General features: G+C 33.7%; 1 protein-coding gene across 2 annotated transcripts; it reads right to left on the bottom strand.

Annotated features, from left to right (window-relative positions):
• Positions 1 to 6,716: 6,716 nt before the first annotated feature.
• LOC147542789 (rac-like GTP-binding protein 3) lies at positions 6,717 to 10,455 on the bottom strand. 2 transcript variants are annotated; one of them, XM_086635225.1, is made up of 8 exons: positions 9,876 to 10,455; positions 9,580 to 9,667; positions 9,311 to 9,420; positions 9,145 to 9,208; positions 8,530 to 8,594; positions 8,338 to 8,403; positions 7,863 to 7,963; positions 6,717 to 7,063 (listed from the first exon to the last, which is right to left on the bottom strand). In XM_086635225.1, exons 1-8 carry the CDS (start codon positions 9,978 to 9,980, stop codon positions 7,024 to 7,026), a joined length of 639 nt encoding a protein of 212 aa, XP_086491351.1. In that variant the 5' UTR covers positions 9,981 to 10,455; the 3' UTR covers positions 6,717 to 7,023. The 2 variants fall into 2 exon arrangements, with proteins under 2 accessions (XP_086491351.1, XP_086491352.1); XM_086635226.1 differs by lacking the exon at positions 6,717 to 7,063 and having other exon boundaries at positions 7,859 to 7,963; positions 9,876 to 10,305.
• Between the last annotated feature and the right edge of the window lie 4,012 nt (positions 10,456 to 14,467).

A 14,467-nucleotide genomic window follows, 5' to 3' on the forward strand; every position in this document is an offset into this window, starting at 1 on the left:
CCTAACACATACAACAACAACTCTTACTCTCTCTCTCTTTTATCAATTACAATGTTAAATATTAAATATTTAATATATATATATATATATATATATATATATATATAATATATATATATATATATATATATAATATATATATATTATATATATATATATATATATAAATATATTAAATATTTATTATTACTCTCTCTCTCTCTTTATATATATAATATATATATATATATATATATATATATATATATATATATATATATAGAGATCATGATAACTTAACAATTACCTAACACATACAACAACAACTCTTACTCTCTCTCAGTCTCTCTCTCTTTTATCAATTACAATGTCGTTTAACAAAGTTTATTTGTAATAAGAAATGTGAGTTTGAGAATGATAACAAAAATTTTAAGGGTAAGCTGGTAGTGGAAGAGGTTTCTACACATGTTCAGCATCATGTTGAATCACAGAAGAAGAAGAAGAAAAAGGCTGAAGAGGAAAAAAAAAAAAAGAGAAAAAAAAATGAGAGCTTGGCAGTGGTAAATAAGGAGGTAATATAGGTTTATTGGTAATATAGGTTTTATATATGTAATAAGTTAGATCCAGTTCACTAAAGAAAAAAAAACATGGTATATATCTAGATTTCAAGAAAGATATTGTAGTAGCTACATTTCAATATTAAATATTTATTATTACTCTCTCTCTCTCTCTATATATATATATATATATATATATATATATATATATATATATATATATATATATATATATATATATATATATTAAATATTAAATATTTATTATTACTCTCTCTATATATATATATATATATATATATATATATTAAATATTAAATATTTATTATTACTCTCTCTCTCTCTCTCTCTCTATATATATATATATATATATATATATATTAAATATTAAATATATATACATTTCAATATTAAATATTTATTATTACTCTCTCTCTATATATATATATGATTAGGGTTCATATCATATGTTTGGTTTTAGGGTTCAATATTAAATATTTATTATTACTCTCTCTATATATATATTTATATAATAAAACAGAAGGGAAAACGATGGCTGGGACAAACACTCTTTTTTAATAAAGGATACTGTCTAGAAGCCCTTCTCAAAATTTAAAATATCGTCCTTCGTAGAAATAAAGTTACCTATTTAAAAAACAATAATCCTTTCCTTCTTAGAAATAAAATAACTAATTTAAGAAAAAAAGAAACAAAATAAATTTCAAAGGTTAAAAAAAGAAATTAAGATCTTTCTCTCTCAATAAATAACTAATTTAAGATAAAAGAAACAAAAAAAATAATACAAAAAAATAATAACTAATAAAAATCTCTCTCTCTCTCTCAATAAATTATAACAATAAATTTCGTAACAAGTGTGGCACGGGATATACCTTAGTATATATATATATATATATATATAATAAAACAGAAGGGAAAACGATGACTGGGACAAACATCCTTTTTTAATAAAGGATATTGTCTAGAAGTCCTTCTCAAAATTTAAAATATAGTCCTCCGTAGAAATAAAGTTACTTATTTAAAAAAACAATAATTATTTCCTTCTTAGAAATAAAATAACTAATTTAAGAAAAAAAGGAACAAAATAAATTTCAAGGGTGAAAAAAGAAATTAAAATCTCTCTATCTCTCAATAAAATAATAACTAATTTAAGAGAAAAGAAACAAAAAAATAATACAAAAAAATAATAACTAATAAAAATCTCTCTCTCTCTCAATAAAATAAAATAGAACAATAAATTTCGTAACATTTGATTGATACAAGTGTCCGTGCCCTAGGACACAGGATATACGCTAGTATGTATATATATGATTAGGGTTCATATCATATGTTTGGTTTGAGGTGAGTTGGTGAATCTTTTTTTTTTTTGTACGTCATTATTTCTGTCCTATTAACTTTTATCAACTAGAAGGTAGACGACAAGATTCGGTCCATGGACAATTTCATCATCCTTTGTACTTCTCCATTCAAGGGTTTCTCTCTTTCCACTATTTAAAAAACTTGTTTTTTCAAAAAAAAATATGTATTGCCCTGTACAGTGTTTTTTTAGTGACGTAAAAAAACAACCAAATATTCAAAAGTACATAACTAAAATTTTCTATTTTTTGTTAAAAATATTTGAATGGTAAAATGTGAAACTTTCCATTAAATATTGGTGCATCCAATGTAGATCCAAGGGTGGACATTATTGGGTTGAAATGGCAACATCTCAGTTTTTACACTTTCCACAAGCAATGCATATTTTGTTGATGATATGATTGATATCTTATCTTTCACATAAGAGTTAGCTAAAAGCACCCAATCTTAATGTTATAAGCCGACAACTTATTAGTTTTATCAAGATCAATGGGCATTGACCGAAATACTTTATAGAGACTCATATTTTAAGTGTGACATTTCACTTCTTAACAACCAACTAAAAACCCACGCGGCCTCATGTAAGCCTTTTAACTCAAGGCCGCTCATTATATTTCGTCGGGTCGGACAGGATATGCCCGTCTCAGGCATGGACCACCACGGGCCATTTCGAACCTGGCACCCTTAAATGGGTAGGGGGGGTGAACATCCCTACACTGGGGCGGGTGAGCCCACTTATCCAGGGCTTGTGGATGAAAAACTAAAAGAGAAATGTGAAAGGTTATATGAACCACTCCATCTTTCCTGTTTTATGTGGCGAAACGTTATATGTTTTAATTTCAGTTTGGTGTTTTGAGGTTAATAAATGTTATATGAACCATTATTGTCATCCTTCTTTCCTCTTTCATGTGGTGAAATGTTATATGCTTTAATTTCAGTTTAATTGGTGTATTTTCGATATATACTACTCCACCCTTATATACTCAGCAACCATAGGAGAAATATATTACAGCATTTGAACCTGAAGTGAAATAACAGCAAGGGGGCTTCCTCGTTTATATAGCTCTCAGGTCTTCTTGGTCTTCGAAAATGTACCTGTTCAGAGAAATACGTACTCTGAGTTCCGCTGCTATTCTCGCGAGCTTCGTTATTCGAAAGCTCAATTCCCTGCAAACCCGTGATTATAAGCCATACATCAGAAGCTCAAATAAAAAACGTAGATCTGTGTTGAGGGAAATAGAGATAGAGATGCGCACTTGGACGGGCATAAATGCTAGACTGGAAAGCAATCTTGAGGTTGTATTACCACTTCTGTAGTGCTGCTTCTTTCCCATGGACCTGAAAGCAGTAGAGGGTGGGGATTAGGTTAACGACAAATGTTGAACGTCGATTGTTGTGAAAGTAATAGCTCAAGCAAAACAGATGTCGAAAGGCATGAAACAGGTTATAAAACTTACTTCGTCATAACTTTTCTCTGACTAGTTGACCCAGGCAGCTTGCCGTTCCCTGCCTGACCTCGCATACCAAACCCTATACCCAATCCATCCCCTAAAGAGCTCTCTTCTTGTGTTTCAAACTGTACTATGTTAGCCAGTTCATGATGACAGTAATGGAGAATTTGGCTGCTTTCATGTTTCCTGCCCCGCGCTCATTTGAGACCCGCACACTATCATAACATATCATTTTACACTTTCATATTGAAAATAAAAGTGGAAAAGAAATAGTGGTAGTTCTTGTACACATATATACATACATTGCTGCCGTGGAGAAGCCGAGGAATATCATAAATTGCCAACTTAGTATATTAAGGCTGAAATCACCACATCAAGACTTTTATTAGTATAGAGTTATGACAAAAAAAGAAACACAACCTAAAATAATGAAGATATAAAACTAGATAGGATAGAAAAGCAGAAAGCATACCAGATAGAGAAGGTAACAATTGAGACTTCAGCATTTCTCAAGTATCCGGCACATAAAACTAGAATGACATTATACCACAGCTCTACGCTGCACAAATATACCAAAAGCATAACGAGTACGTTGTGACACTTCACTTCTTAAGAACCAACTAAAAACCCAAGCGGACTCGTGTAAACCTTTTAATCCGAGGCTGCTCACTATATTTCGTCGGGTCGGACGGGACATGCCCGTCTCAGGCATGGACCACCACGGGCCATTTCGGACCTGGCACCCGTAAATGGGTAGCGGTGGGGGGGGGGGGGGGGGTGAACATCCCATCCGTACATTGGGGCGGGTGAGCCCACTTATCCAGGGCTTGTGGATGAAAAACTACAAGAGAAATGTGAAGTAAAACATACCAAGGCATGACTGACGACAGATGAAATAGAGAGCTTAACAACAGGAAGAAGTTCGGAGAAGGCGCTTGTTGAAAGCCTGTATAAGGGATTCAGGCCACCAGCCTCCACAAACATAAATAGATTTGACCCTTCAATTACTCTCAGTATAACGTAACATCAATGGCGAGGCCAAGAATTTTTTGATGTGGGAGCACATTTAAGTCAAAAGAAATAACAAATTTTACCTATCATTGTGATTTCTCCTAAAATCTTGTTTTTGTTACTTTATTGTTAATTACTAAGAAACTTCTTGAGTTGTGACGATGATTCAATTTATAGTTTTTCGCTTAAAATGTGTCTCCATGATTTTATCGGAGCCAAACATATATATAGAATTTGTTTATGAAGAATATAATGAAAATAAAAGATTTATTTTGTCGCGTACCTTTAATTAATTGTCAATTGTTCTTACCGATATCTTTTCCGTGGACCAAATTGAAACATATTAAAAAGAATAATAACAAACACCAATGATAAGAATATAGAAACATAAAACTATTATTTCAAAAATAATAATAAATTAAAGTTATTTGAAGCAAATCTATAAGAAACTAAGCATTAAAGTATTTTGCAACTGAGAGATAGATACCTTAATTTTGAATGAAACAAATTAAAGATGTTATGACCTCCAAATTAATTTAAATAAGATGAGAACCGAAAGAAAAATCATATACTTGTCTTCTTTTAATGTTATGAGTCAAGAGAAAGATGAGATTGTTAACTAAATTTCTTTTAATGTTATGAGTTCAAGTCCCATGGCTTTCAAACCCTTTTTTTCTCCTACCATCTTTTTTGTGAAGTTGTGAGTACAATTGTTAACTAAATCATTATTTCTGTTCGATTACACACTTTTAACCATTTTACTATGACAAATTAGTTTCATTCCGTCCTAGTCATATTTAATAAACTTTTTTTTCATTTTAACCATTCTTGTTGTTTAGACACCTTTCATTTGATGCTCTGTCATCATATTTGCGACGTTTTGTCGACTTTTGTGGCACACTTTTGTGACGATTTGTGTGTTTTTTGTGACCCTTTGTCAACACTTGTGAGGTCAGGTTCAAGTCCCGTGGCCTCCAAACCGTTTCTTTTCCTACCATTTTTTTTGTGAAGCTGTGAGTACAATTGTTAACTAAATTATTATTTCTGTTCGGTTACACACTTTTAACCATTTTTTATGATAAATTAGTTTCATTCCGTCCTAGTCATATTTAATAAACTTTTTTTTCATTTTAACCATTCTTGTTGTTTAGACACCTTTCATCTGATGCTCTGTCAACATATTTGCGACGTTTTGTCGACTTTGTGGCACACTTTTGTGACGATTTGTGTGTTTTTTGTGACCCTTTGTCAACACTTGTGAGGTCAGGTTCAAGTCCCATGGCCTCCAAACCCTTTTTTTTCCTACCATCTTTTTTGTGAAGATGTGAGTACAATTGTTAACTAAATCTTTGAATCTGTTCCATTACACACTTTTAACCATCTTTTTTTTTTATGAATAAATTTTACTTTTCCTTTTAACCACTCTTGTTGTTTAGAAACCTTTTATTTGATGCTCTGTTAACATATTTGCGACATTTCGTCGACTCTTGTAGCACTCCGTACAACACTTTTGTGACGATTTGTTTGTGTTTTGTGACCCTTTGTCAACAAATGTGACGTTTCGTATTGACAGACATAACCATACTAAGGCATTGGCTTAAGTTAGGTTTAGTTTAAGTCATCAAGACTTTGTTTGAGACATAGAATCCAAAATTAAGCCTCTAAAGCCGTGGAGTTCCGCTAATAAGATGAGGCTGACAACTTTATGTGACGCTCAGTTTGGCACTTTTTGTATCGCTTTGTTAACACTTCGTGACATCCACCCAACCAACACTTTTGTAACACTCAGTTTTGATATTTTTGTGAACCACCCATCGACAATTTCTTGCGCTCCAACATTTTCACGCCCCATCAAAACTTTTGTGTACGCTCTGTTGACTCTTCTTGTGACTCCATCGACTCAAAACTTTTGTGTACGCTCTGTTGACTCTTCTTGTGACTCCATCGACACTCAAATTTTGTGATGCTCTATATGGCCTTTTTTGTGACGCTGGAAAAACTTTTGAGACCAGCCCACCAAACATACTTCTAGTGCCTCGCTTGCACTTTTTTAAGCTACATCTGCCATTTTGTGGACGCTTTCCACAACTTCACTCTTAGTGACGATTTGTTACTTGGTGTCCTCAAACTTTTCTGACTTGTCTAGATTCTAGCGACCCCTTTTTCATCCACTTTTGCTTCATGCCCATTTCGAAACTCTTTTCTTTTGACGCCTTCTTACCCACATTAAAATATGGCACAGTTTGGATTATACTGAGAGACCACAGTTAAAACCGTAGTCGAAAGTGAAGCCTCCTCATTATCATGCCTGTTACTTCTTTAATTATCACTAATCACTTCTAAGTTTTCCAATGCAAAACTCAGAACATGAATTCCAAACCAACTGAGATTCACTTATTTACAAAAGGAAAAAATCAATACATGAAAAGATTAGTGTTGAAAAGACTTTGAATTTGTTTTTAAGAAGTTATAACAAGAGAATAGAAATGGCAAGACTTGTTTCTCACAAGAAAACTGCTTCATTTCTACAATGGTGCAACTGAAGTCACTCCCAAAACCAAAACAAGTTAACTATAGGGGGAAGGTATATTCTCGAGCAGATAATCAAGGTGACGAAAATGTCTTGAGATGATTTCAGAATCAAAAGAACTTCATTTCAGGCACACAAGTTTCCTTCTCCACAGAGCACCCCTGAAATTAAAACAGAAACTTTCTCATTAAGAAAGTCGGACCAAGTTCATGACAAGTTTATAGCTCAAGCATCACAAAGAATTTCCATGAAATCGTCAAATCAGTATATGTATACACACATGAGTGCATGCACCCGTGTGTTCATGTGCATGTGCATCTATGGGTGTCTATGACCGTGCATGTGTGTGTGTGTGTGTACATCCGTGTGTATACCTGCGTCTGTGTGTGCATATGACCGTGCATGTGTGAGTGCGCTGGTCCGAGCCTCTGCTTCTGTGTATGTGGGTGTGGGTGAGTGAGCAGGCCAGTGTGCGTGTGTTTTAACAGCATTACTGTCTTTTGCTCTCTTGTTACGTTACATCACCTCAGGTAGAAGCATGACATAACCGATAAGAAAGATCAACCAGGAAAGAAACTTACACCATGGACAAACAACCCAGACTTTCAACCTGACAAGGTTCATAGACTGAGCTGGATATAGCTAATTCTGTTACATAACTGTTACTTGTCGTGACCAAAATTTACTAAACAGAAACCTGAGATTGGCACAAGTTTGTTATACAGATAAATTTACGGTTCTTAAAACTATACTGGCGCATAAGTACTGTCTCGGATAAGTACCAACAGCTAAGCACCATCTAAACAAACGTTCTCCAGTTCAGGTAAATTAATGTAGGGAAAAATTGATAGCCCCAACGATACACACATAGTAGAGTATTGATAGTAGTACTAATATAAGATGAAATATAGAAAAAGATGACCTAAGAAGGATTTCCTGAAATGCTTCGAAAAAACTTACAAAAACATACACCCGTGCCGTGGCTTTTTCTTCTTTTCCTTTTGGGGTTGTGGTGGCTTAATAACTACCTTAATTGCAGCGTCAAAAACTGCTTTCACGTTCTGCTCATTTCAAACAAAAGAAACATGATATCAAAATGAACCGAACAAGAGCTATTGGCAGTCTACTTAAACATGATGTTGATTTAAATTGTTAAAACCACAAAACAATCTAATAGCAAAGCTGTTCATACGAAACTATAACGGGTCATTTCTTTGATAAGCAAGCAATGGATTTTCAACCATCAACACTTCGAAGTTCGAACTGAGAACAAACTATCCCGTCAAGTCATGCCTGTCGAGTATGAGTGCTCTAATAGTTTATGAGGGTTTCCTAGATTTCATTCATAGTTACTGTAAGAAATAAGAACTATTCAGGTTTCAGGATTCACCAAATTTACCAATAGTTGTATTTCTTCTTATAAGTTTATGATTACCTGCTGAGTTTTTGAGCTGCACTCTATATAATAAGCCGCCCCTATCTGTTTCCGCAGTTCTTCGCCCTGGTAGAAAGAACGATTGTGAGGGAGATGAGTCAGATATAGTTTACCAAAGACAAGGAAAAGGAACCAACTATAAACTAGTAATACAGTCATGCGTCTTTTATTCACATGTCTCGGGAATCAAACCTGCGCAGTTGTAATAGGCACCAATCCAGGGTGATCAGCCAAGTAATGCTTGTCCTCGCGGAGATCTGTACGTATAAAATTCATCGTAACAGAAAGATTGAGATATCATTGCCCAGACGAAAGTTCATAACGTATCAAAAAGATGCAATCATGAGTTCTACCAGAGCAACGTATTTAGTAGCTAATTTGATGCAAGTACGCCACCCTTGCATGCTATTTAGGGGTATAGGGACATGATCTGGAAAAACAACACGTGATTTGAAATAGAGTACCATATATGGGTTATCTTCTCGTTATTTGGCACAAAAGGTTACGTATTTCTCGTTTTGCAGAAGGAAATCTGTATAATATACAAAACAGACCTTCTAAATATGTTATCCTACCTATGTTTAGAAAACAAATTCCCAGTCGTATCGGTATTCTCGGCTTCTCTACTCATAAATAAAGAAGAATATGATGCAAAAACAAGCAGCATAGTGAATGATATAACATGAACAAACTCGAGACTACCAACAAAACTACTTTTACCCCCCGAGACACTAGAAAACAAGATGAAAAAACTAAAGAAGCCAATGAGCTAGGAAATCCAACTTTCTTCTCCTTCTGGTTTCTTACCCAATTTAGTACCAGCAAGCACGACCGGGACTCCTGGTGCGAAATGCTGAAGCTCCGGGATCCACTGAGAGTTCAATTATGTACTCGAAACAGTCAATTAACATAAAAGAAAAAAAAAACATCTTGTAATACGAGATAACTTCCATAATATCTCATTAATGAGCACCTTTTTCAGAACATTCTCGTAACTGGCTCGACTGACAAGCGAGAATGCTAACACGAAAACATCAGCTCCCCTGTAACTCAAAGGCCTCAATCTGTTATAATCTTCTTGCCCTATAAAAAGAAAGTAATAGTTCCTAATAAAATTATCAATTAAAATAAAGAACTTCCTTTTTAGGGAAATGAAATCATCATCTTCCAAATGAAAAACTAGGGTTTTGAAATTCAAGATGACAAAAGCCAAAATTGATTGTAAATTGAGGGAAATTTTACCAGCTGTATCCCATAGACCTAAATTAACAGTTGTTCCTTCCACAACAACATTAGCGCTAAAATTGTCAAATACCGTTGGTATATAATCCTAAAAAAACAGAATGTTAGATAACATGAACAAATTATGAAACAAACCCACACTTAAAAATCCATAATTGGAGAAAAATTTGAAAACCCCAGAATCAAAAATCAAAGGGAAAACTCAAAACCCAGAATCAGAAGACAAAGAAAGCTATATATAGAAATGGAAATCAAATTAAAAGTATTGAATTTTGAAAGATAAGAAAGAATTATACAGTGGGGAATTTGTTACTAGTATAACAAATAAGCATGCAAGTTTTCCCAACAGCTCCATCACCAACTGTAACACATTTGATAAACCTAGAAGCACTTGAAGCCATTGATAGAGAGACAGAAGATGAATTGAAAGCAAATAAAGAGTGGGTTTGTTTTGCTTTCAAGAGAGGGAGAGGGGGCAGAGAGAAGGGGGGTAGAGAGAGAAAGAGGTCACAAGATTCTCACCCACAATCTCTGTACCTGTTGGTTGCTAGTGGTAGTAGAAAGATAAACTAATTAATAGTCAGAGATTTTGGGTTAATTTGTTTTAGAGAGAGAAAGAAATAAAATCTCCTGACTGAATTTTGGTTGTTCATAAATATTGAAAGAAGAAACGGGAAGAGTATGAATCTTTGAGATATTGGGTGAGTAATTGCAGGAGGTGGTGACGGTGGTGGTGGTGGTGGTGGCCGGTGAGAAAAAGGCAGTAAAGTTACTCTAAAATGGGTCGGGTTTTACCCAGTCATCCAAATCCCCCAAATTTATTAAGATTCAGTTTTTTTATTAGGGATTTATTATAGGATTGTGCAGACCAACTTTTCCTACTACTAAAGATACATTCTGCATTAAGTTTTGAAAGAGTGATAAAATTCTCACTTCGAGCATCTCTAATACAACATTTTGAAAAAAAACTCTAAATATTATAAGTGTCAAGTATGAAAAGTAGATATTTAAATTGTCCTTCTTTTCTGTTTAGACATTTAGAGATATCCTATTTGAAAGAGTTTTTCGACTTGACACTCAAGAAAAACTCTTTGATCATAATTAATTGAATTGCTTAAATGACACTTAGATGTTCTCATAAATACCCTCTAAATTTAGAACGTCATCTTCATGATCTACATAATAAATGGTGTCTCATTATTTTAGAGATTCAAGTAGAGTTTTGCATTAGATACAGATTTTAAAGTAAAAAATCTAAAAGATCTTATATGGCACACTGGATTTTAAAATTTGAGTATTGCATTAGAGATTCTCTAATTGTTATGTGATCGCTTCATAATATGTCATTTCCGATACTACATTATATTAGAGATTATCGTGTTAATAATGTATTATAAGATTATGAGGTTCTATGGACTTTAATGACATTGTGCGCATCAGCACTTCGATTTCTTGTAATTTATAAATGTGACACTAGTAAAGAGTATTCAAATTTTTATAACGGACGCCACACTTCTGTCTCCCAAACCATATAGGTTGTTTTTGGGGGAGGGTTTTGATGTAAAGGAGGTGACTATTCACTGTAGGTAACGGTTGTCAAATTTACAGTGGTTTTTTATTTAATCGGGTCATGGATTTCATATATCCAATAATCCGACCCAGAATGGTGAGACTGGTAGATATTAACCTCTGATGAGGCTAGAATTGTCCTTTTAGGTTCAGTCTCGCTCTTTATAGTTTCTTCAGGCGGAAGTTTCCACTAGTGGGCGTGTACTACTGACTACTGAGAGAAAGCATATGATGCCTTCACACAATTGACGCCACATAAAAGTTTTACATGGTGACATGGCATACATTTATCCTTGTTGGCAAATTTTATAATACAAATGTTACAGGTCATTAGGTTAAGTATCACGGGGTCCTCTCTCATCAAAAAAAAAAAAGTATCATGGGGTCCTCACTCCCCACACAAGGCCCTATTGGTCATCAATGTGTCTTTCATCGTATGCAATATGCAAGTATTACACATTAATTCCTTCGCAAACTACAGGAATACGTATTCTAGACAAGTTAATTATGTTAAAAGTTTACTTTGAAAAAGACCGTTCGTCGATTCACCTACTAAATCAGTTGAATTCGTTGAGAGAGAGAAAAAAAATTATTATAAGAACTTCTAATTAGAGATTTGGTTTACTCTAAATCAAAATTAAGATATTCAAACCTCAATCAGTTGAGTCATGAAGATATACTCAAATATTGTGAAAAAGAGACGTCCTAACAAGGGAGATGCTAGAGAGCCCAGTTTGGTGGCCAAAAGGGTGTCCAGCTGACGTGGAATTCACTAAAAGACAAGGTTTTTCCAAAGTTTGACTACGGTTGGGACCGCTTTTGTTTCTAAATGAGGAAATTTGTGCCTTTTTTCTGGCATTCTAGCTGGGCACTATCATTTCCCCTAACAATTCATGAGAAACTTTGACCAAAGATTGTGGTTTGAACTTCTGTAAAAGAAGAGACCCAAAATGCCCTCCCCTTCTTGATCAGTTATTGTTCGTCCAGAGAGTGGATAAACAATTTAGGGTTGTGACCATATAAAAACGCCCTAGCCCTTAGCTCTACTTGAGAGGAATAGATAATGATAAAGGTGTTAAAGAATAGGTATTTTGATCACTTGAGCAATTGATAAATGTTTTTCATTTTTTGGTAACAGATGTCTTCAATGGATGGTGGGGGATGGACCATTTCTCATTAATCTCCGCCATTAAAACACCTCTAACGGAAGATAAAAAAACGAAGGATGGGATAAATTGGGAACTGAGAAGATGTGTCAGTTGAGAAGTGAGAAGATGTGTCGATTGAGAAGGGAGAGGGGGAACTATAGTTTTGCTGGATCCAACGGTTTAAACCAATGATGATGTGGGTCGGACGGTTGAATTTATCCAAGAATTTCTCCCAGACAACACCCATCCACCTGTTTTATTATATAGATATACCTATGAATTGGGTAAGTAACTGTTACTGTCAAATACATCTTGAGCTTTGTAGGTCATGCAAACGCGCTTAAAAGTATTCTATGAAGTCTGTACGTAAGTTGGAATTTTATCCTTAATAATTTAAATTCAATAAATCATCTATTTGTACTTTTATTGAGAATTTAACGTGTTCTAGAGTTGCGTCCAACTACTACATCAAGAGGTGGCAGATATAAGTGGATGTCTTTGTAAGCCGCAATAGGACCCAAAAATCATTGCTTAAATATATACGCCATGAACATAAAATGGATTCTTCTAGTATATGCGCTAATGACACACGATAAGGCGTCAACTGTTTTCTTTTTCAAATTAGAAATATTGAAAAACAATACAATCAATGAGCAGAATTGAACTTTTAACTTGTTTTTTTTATGAAATTTTTAACTTGTTAACAGTAAGGAATTAAGGACTTATAATTACGTGTCTCAGCGACACATACATAATAAGAAAATTCATTATGCATTGAATGTCATGTTACTATCATCATTAAAGACTTTTTTAACGGTAAAGATCGTAAAGAAATTCAAACTCTAAAATTTGTAGTGTCAACTATAATTTTTACAATTTTGTTAAAGAACCTTCTTCAATGTATTTATTTGAGTTTTTTATGTGTCACCTCATCACACTATAAAATACAAATCAATAGAAAATTTTCTTTTTTAGCTATTTTTTGTCTATTAAATTTAAGAGTGACAAGTGTACTAAATGGAATTGTTTTAGAGATCTTAATCGGAGACAAATTTCATTTAGAGTGTATCTATTTTGCAACTTAAGACATATCCAATGCACGACTGAAGAAAAACTCTAAAAAATTTATGTGTCGAGTGACAAAATTGGATTCGAAATCATCTGTTTCTTAAATTGCCATTTAGAAATACTCCATTAGAAAACCTTCTCCTATGTAACACCCAAGAGAAACTCCAAAACTTGAACTTTGACCAATTGATTTACTTAGGTGGCACTTTGAGTTACTATGGAAGTCGCTCTAAATTTAAAGTGTCTTCGTTTAGATCTTTAAAGTAAATCTTGTCATATCACTCTAGAAATTATGTTGAGTTCATTGAAGATGGATTTTAAAGAAAAAATCTGAAATGCAAAACTCAAACTTCAATGGGGATACTACAAAAATTTCCTTAGGAAAGAGAATCTCAAGTAACACTTAACAACTGAAGTTTTTAAAAAAATTTCTTGAGCGTCTGGTTGGAAAAACTACAAAGATCCCTAAAAGTTATTCTATAAGGCTTAAAGCTCATTTGTTTCTTCATTAATACTTTATTAACACAAAGTTGATAAAGATTGTTTTGGACAATAATTAGGCGTGGGGTGAAACCGTTCCGGGTGGGCCGGTTTTTTAACATATTTGGATGGGTAGCTATTATAATGGTACGGTTTTTATATGTAAAAAATCCGACCAAAAACCCGTACAACATAAAATAGACCACCCATTTGGAAATCGGTTTTTCGATTTAAACCTAAGTTAAACTTTATTTAACCAAATATCAACAATCAAAAGATTAGTTTGAGACTAATATTGGATGCAAGAGATCAAATGAATATAATCCAACAACAGTAGCAATCTATGCAAATATTTCTTTCACTAAATTATGCATCGAGACCAAAATGAGAACAAGAGCAACGGATTTCAATAAACAATAATGTCTAAATTGACTATTAAAAAATAAAAAACTTCAATTGGAATGACTTCAAAATTTATGCATTTCAACTGAATTATGATTGTATATATAATATACATAGCATTTAATTTGGTCCGGTTCGGGGCCCACATGCTTGTCAGAAAAAAGACCGAACCAGACCTGAAGACCAATTCAATCAAAAAAAGACCAACCATTCTAAACATG

The sequence above is a fragment of the Eschscholzia californica genome, unplaced genomic scaffold, assembly GCF_041429995.1.
Source record: "Eschscholzia californica isolate CP2 unplaced genomic scaffold, dmEscCali1.0.p SCAF_4, whole genome shotgun sequence".
Taxonomy (NCBI): Eukaryota; Viridiplantae; Streptophyta; class Magnoliopsida; order Ranunculales; family Papaveraceae; genus Eschscholzia; species Eschscholzia californica.

Excerpts from the sequence above, each read along its gene's own strand:
- LOC147542789 (XM_086635225.1), bottom strand. The coding sequence starts at position 9,980 with ATGGCTTCAAGTGCTTCTAGGTTTATCAAATGTGTTACAGTTGGTGAT. Across the intron at positions 9,209-9,310 it reads ACGAGAATGTTCTGAAAAAG|TGGATCCCGGAGCTTCAGCA; the intron begins GTGCTCATTAAT and ends TTGAACTCTCAG. Across the intron at positions 7,964-8,337 it reads GCAGCTCAAAAACTCAGCAG|AACGTGAAAGCAGTTTTTGA; the intron begins GTAATCATAAAC and ends TGAAATGAGCAG.